This window comes from Trachymyrmex cornetzi, unplaced genomic scaffold (assembly GCF_001594075.2).
Source record: "Trachymyrmex cornetzi isolate Tcor2-1 unplaced genomic scaffold, Tcor1.1 scaffold9, whole genome shotgun sequence".
NCBI lineage: Eukaryota > Metazoa > Arthropoda > Insecta > Hymenoptera > Formicidae > Trachymyrmex > Trachymyrmex cornetzi.
The window spans coordinates 199,723-206,183 of record NW_017300244.1 but is presented as its reverse complement, the minus strand read 5'-3'; the positions used below and the strand labels follow the sequence as shown (position 1 = coordinate 206,183).

General features: G+C 27.6%; 1 protein-coding gene across 1 annotated transcript in view; it reads left to right on the top strand.

Annotated features, from left to right (window-relative positions):
• Positions 1-4,657: 4,657 nt before the first annotated feature.
• The window catches only part of LOC108769357 (uncharacterized), a 2,685-nt gene continuing 881 nt past the window's right edge, over positions 4,658-6,461 (top strand). The window contains exons 1-2 of the mRNA XM_018520280.1: positions 4,658-4,796; positions 5,652-5,771. Coding sequence (XP_018375782.1) covers positions 4,658-4,796; positions 5,652-5,771 — 259 coding nt within the window. The remainder of the gene's footprint in view (positions 4,797-5,651; positions 5,772-6,461) is intronic.

Genomic DNA, 6,461 nt, shown 5'->3' with positions numbered 1-6,461 from the left:
AAGATCGATAATTTCGCTCTTCAACTCGAGTGTATAATCGCGTCACTTTTATCTGGACGTTTAATAAGATTTCATTTTCTAGTCAATACAAATCTTTAATTCTCACGAAAGTGCTATCGTGTACAGTATTCTAACATTAATAATATGTAATGTACGCTAATATGCTCAGTACTGATAAAGTCTATCCATTTGTACATATAAATTTAGGTCTTAACGCTAGGTGAATGAGAAATTTTTATGGCAGTTAGTTTCACGACGAAGCTGTTTCCATTTTTTTCCTTTCACACGTTAAATTATTACATTTAACTTTTCTATAAGCCTGACGATACGCGAAAATGGCACTAATAAAATTCTTTTTTATATTAAATCGCAAATATATAACGAATTGAGTTGGCTTAAGTATAAAAAATAAAAATAAAATCGAGTAATATTTGAAAAAGTCAGATGTTTAGTTGATTAAATAAAGCCGCGAGATAATTTTATCAGCTTATCGTCTTACTACGTCTTAAAAATTTCAACTTATAGTCATCTTGTACATTGAAGCCCATCAATAGTAAGTACTTATTATTCCATTATTCGTTTAAGTTGGAATTGTACTACGCTAAGAGGTGTAGATTTCAAGATCAATCCCATTATTCGTTTAAATTGGAATTGTACTACGCTAAGTGGTGTAGATTACAAGATTTACCCAAAAACATAACATGAACATATCTTCGCTCATTTTTATTTAAGAATAGAAAAAGATGCTGAAACATCTAGCAACGTATCATGCTTTGGAAGGAATAAATAAAAATTTAAACAATGCCATATATTTGTTGGAATTTCAAATTACGGACGCTTGAGCGTATCGACAAGATAGCAATACAAAATGAAAATGTTAATAAAAAGATATAGAATAATGACATAACAATATGTGTTTGTCTTATTACTGAATAATAATTAGAATAATTTCATTTATTTGTATTAATTTTATTTATTTATATATCCATTGTAATTATTTTTCGATTTATAATTAATATTTTTATATAATTACTGTTATAAGATATGCCAATAAGTTGACCAATAATGAAATTCAGTTCATAAATATGAAAGTAATTTTAACAAAAAAGTAGAAACGTTCAAACGTCCTAGTCCTTATTTTTCAAAGCTAAAAAGATTAAATAAATTTTCAGATTTATTGTTATAATTGGTTGTCAGATTAAAGTATGTAAACAAGGACAAAATTGATATCAATCTCGATGAATGATAAAATTGTTTATAGAGTGCTTGTTCGTAGAGTACTTGGTAACGAATTAATCTTTTCAATAAATTCATTCGTCTGATGAAAGATCCAATGAAAGATCTATTACCTCATCATCTGATTTGGTTAATCGGTTATGAAGATTAAATTTTTCAGGCTCTTATTTGCAGGAACATAAAAGTTATTAATAATAATTCATTTAGAAGAATAACTTATATTCAATCTCAAGATGATCATTTTAAGTATTTTTTTATAAGGCAAGTATGAACCATGCTACTAAACTCTGAAACAGATGAGACAAACGCTTATATAAAGATTTTTTATTATTTTTGAATACTATATAAATTTTACTCTGAAGTTATGTCCATGTATTAAAAAAAATCTCCTGTATAATGAGTAACGTAATACAGCTGGCATATTCCTATTTTGCACATTATAAAAATTTTCTTTATTTAAAAAAATGTTTCTCTCTACTCCCGCTTGTCAAATAATCCATATTTTTACTTCCAATATAAATGAAAACATTGCAAATTTCCCAATATAATTAATCATTCTTTCGGACAGGAATATAAAACATGTACTATATTATATTTGCACACGCTATTTATCGGATAGTCTTATAAATCCGGTCAAAATCAATCGGAAATATCCGTTTGTTACTTTTTGAACGGATAAAGCCCGGAAATTTTTCTCAGTGTATAAATTAAATTTTATAATTTTACATATAATACGTTCAAAAAATTCCATGAGTAAAATGCTGATATATAATCTCTGGCGTGTTATTAGACGATACCAGAGCCGTAGAAAATTGATAAATAAGACTGATAAATTTGTTCCACAAATCCTTGGATTAATATTACAAAAAATATTTGTCTAACGTGTTAAAAAATAATAAAAAAAGCCCATCAGAGCCTACATCAGCTGTTCGGATGCAAAGAAAACACTTTATTTTCGTGTGAATGTAACAAATTTAATATATACGTTTCAACCCTTCAATTTGGGTCAATTATCAATATAACATATAAATCAAAATTACATAATTAACGCAAATTTCAAAATGGTGATTCCCGAGAATTTTTAATTATTTCCATACCAGGTTAAAATTTACAACTGAAATAGATGGGAACAAGTTAAATTTTCTCGACGTCACCTTAATAAAAAAGGGAAATTCTCTTATTCATAATTGGTACTACAAACCTACTTTTTCTGGTCATTACTTAAATTATTTTTCTAGACACCCTTTATGTTAAAAAGTGGTACAATCGTTGATTTAATTGATAAAGTTCTTTTTTTGTCCCACCCTATTTACCATCGAGAGAATTTTGAATTAATAATTAAAATTCTTTTAAACAATGGATATCCATTAAAACTCATATTCTCAAAAATAAAAAATAGGATGTCAAAAAAATTTAAACAATGGAATGACCAGTGTAATACACCTAAAGACAACACAACGGATAATAATGAAGATAAAATCAATCACAGATACATTTTTTACAATCCCCTTTATACCATTTTTATCGGAAAAGATCAAAAAATGTTCTAAAAAAGACTCCTTATATAGTACGAATGGCATATAGGAGGATTAATAATCTTAGGGGGTTCATCAGGGGTCATAAAGATGTTCGTCCCAAACTATCTCATACAAATGTTCTATATAAAATTCATTATCGAAATTGTGAAGCATCATATGTGGGCTAAACAGGTAGATGTTTGAAGCATCATATGTGGGCTAAACAGGTAGATGTTTGAACGCATAAATGAACATAGAAATCACATAAATTAGAACACTACACAACATTCCGTAATAACTGAACATAGAATTAGTCATCAGCATGATTTTGGTTGGGAAAATGACAAGATGTTAAACGAGGAAAGGGTACTCAATAAAAGATTGATTTCGGAAATAATTCATATAAAGCAACAGAAACAGAGTTTAAATTTACAGAATGATACGTATACTTTAGACCCACTATATTTGGATTTGTTTGCGGAATCGTGACGTTGTTTCCCCCCTTTGCTCTTATTTTTATTTTTATTTTCATTTCAATAACTACGTGAGTTTATTATTTTGACTCTCATTTCATCTCCGACTGTTGACACCACAAGACCTTTACGTCGAATCGTAAGAAACGCTTACATGTAGGTTAATAAAATTAAAATTCAGATTAATTATTTTAATAATTCTCTAATTGTTCGGTTTTTTCCTTTGAATGACTACGTAATAAATCTGACAATTTGATGTGCGATATGATTCTACTTTTGACGCAATGTACTTGACTCCGGCTTTATTTTATGTAAGTTTTTATATTATTATTGTATAAGTTAATTTTCTAATTTTAGACGCAATATTTTAATTCCGTTTTAATTTATGTAAGTTATTATTTTATTATTATATAAGTTATATTAATAATAATAATATTAATAATATTTTTGATAATCATTTGGCTATACTTTATATATAGCTAAATTGTTGGGAATCACCATTTTGTGGAATTTGCGTTAATTATGTAATTTTGATTTATATTGATAAGGACCCAAATTGAAGAGTTGAAACGTATATATTGATTTTGTTACATTCACACAAAAATAAAATGTTTTCTGTGCATCCGAGCTGCTGATATAGGCTCTGATGGGCTTTTTTATTATTTTTTACTGATAGATTCTTTCGAGCCTCATTTTATATATTTGTTAACATATTAAAAATACGATTAACTATTATGATTTTAATCTTAGTATATCAAACAAATTTTCTATAAAAAATCATTTCGTTGCGTTGGTAATTAATGAGAAAGAAAAATTATTTGTGTTTGTTCTATGTAATAGGTATATTTTTAACCTTAAATATGAGAAATACAAATATGAACTTGTATCTAGAAACATGTCTGGCTATATTGTTATCTAAAAATATGTTTAATTAAATTGGACAATACTATGTGCATCATTAAAAACTAGCAATAACATTAAAGAAAAAGAGAGTGTATATGCATTAGTTTAAAGCCCAATTACATAATTACATATAAAACATTGTTCTGTGCATTACGACGAACTCTTTTCCCTATGACACAATTGACTTAACAGACTTTCGTCGATTATCTCCAACCAACTTATCAGTACATTGCACAAAAACGTGAAAAAAGCATTGCGATGCTGGTACTACATATTTTGAATAGAAGTAGATGCAACAAATGCACGAGCAATGAATTCAAATTTTCAAAGTCTCGCTGTTTCTATCCCAAGAGCATATTATTTATTAAATAATGAATCATCAAGGTTAAGTTTTATTTAACATTACATAACGATAAAAATAGATAAATTGAGCACGCATGACACATATTTCTCGACCGTGTATGGGTATCATTTACACAGACGTGTGCGTGTGTCGTGTAACGCCAAGAGATCGCTTGCGTTTATATAATGGTAGCACCCGGGAGTGTGAGACCATTGAATCGCCGGCTGTCAGAATCATACGCTACTCCGACATCTCTACTCGCCGAAAGAATGAAATCCTACATGCTTGTATTCGTTGTTCTCACGACCATCCTCCTCAACACTGGTAAGTGATTATCTTTTATGTAAAATAAAAAATTATAACATGCTAATATAGAATTTCTAGAACACTAATATAAATGTATCATAGATTTTTATTCTGCACATATGAGATTTAAAAGAAAAGGAGATTAATTTCATACGTACTAAATTATTATATGTAAATTATTGCATGTAAATACGAAACTATTATTAAAATTTAATGTTAACAAAATTTTTCATGATTTTAAATCCTTTTGTTTTAAAATTAAGATATTGTAAAATATTGTAAAATAATTAAGATATATGTATAAATTAATTGAATGTTTTGTTACTATTTTTTATTTTTATATTTCCTTTATTTTTTTTTCAGTTTTAAAATACTATTAAACTAAATTACTAAAAACTAAATTACTAATTTTTTCAGCGCATTAAAAGAGAAAATTAACCTATTTTTCTTACAAATATACGGTAACAGTAATTTTGTATGCTTTCATACTTCTTCAGAAAAAAATTTAAATTAAAATTAAAATTTACGTAATATTTCTTTGTAGCTGGAATTCTTATGTCTCTACACATATAGTGAAAATAGTAAAAATATTATCTTATGTGGTTAATATTTAACTTTGTGTGGCTGACCTTGTGTGAGATAATATTTAACTGCGTGATACCACCAATGCGTAAAATATATATTTCGTTTTTTTAATACCTGAAATATCTTTTGTATCTAACATTAAGAAAATATCTGTGAAAGTCTCAAATGCGTTACTTGATATACCTAGTTTGTATCTGACATTACTTATTTTGTAATCATTTAGTACAAGAAAAATCTTTATAAATATATTAAGGTTCAAGGATAACAAAATCATAAATTTATTTTCAGAATATGCCAATACGAAGGAAATATGTCCTCAAGAGAACTGTGTTGTGCCCGATCACTGTGAGATGATTGCAGGAGGTGAAAACTCATGCTATCAACAGGATACATCGTGCTGCAGCGTAGGTAAGTTTGCACTTTGTAAAACATTTCTACACACTCTGTTTAAAAGACGGTAAAAAGCAATAGGAAATCGTTTCGATCGTTTTTAATTATAGCTATGAATTAATAAAAAATTATCACATAAATCTACGATTTATTCTCTATCGTTTCTTTCCATAATTACTATTCTATTTACGATTTGTTATATAAATTCACAATAAAATTTAAATATTTTCACGATATACGGCAGGCAGATCAGCATTTGACTATACATACTTTCATGAGATTCTCTTTGTCACAAATTTCGAAAACATCTGGCATGTTAATTTATGTATGTGGCACTTTCACGCGTCAAGTTATACGCCATTTTTCATTTTTACCCGATTTCTATCCATTGACATCTTTATGGTATCATCAGGGGCCGTATTCTTAAAAAATATATACATACGAAAATGTATGAAAATATTATAGTATACATAAAGTAATACAATATATTATAAATTTTCCTAACAATTTTTGTATGCAGTATTTTTTTTAAATAAGGTCTCTGAATATAAATTCGTATCTAATAATATCGTGATTTTTAAAAAACTAATAAATTATTAAACATATATCAACTGTATTTACGTTTTATATGTATATATACAGGGTGGACCATCTGAAGTGATCCAGTCAAATATCTCGAAAACTAGTAGGGATAGAGAAAAATGTTTC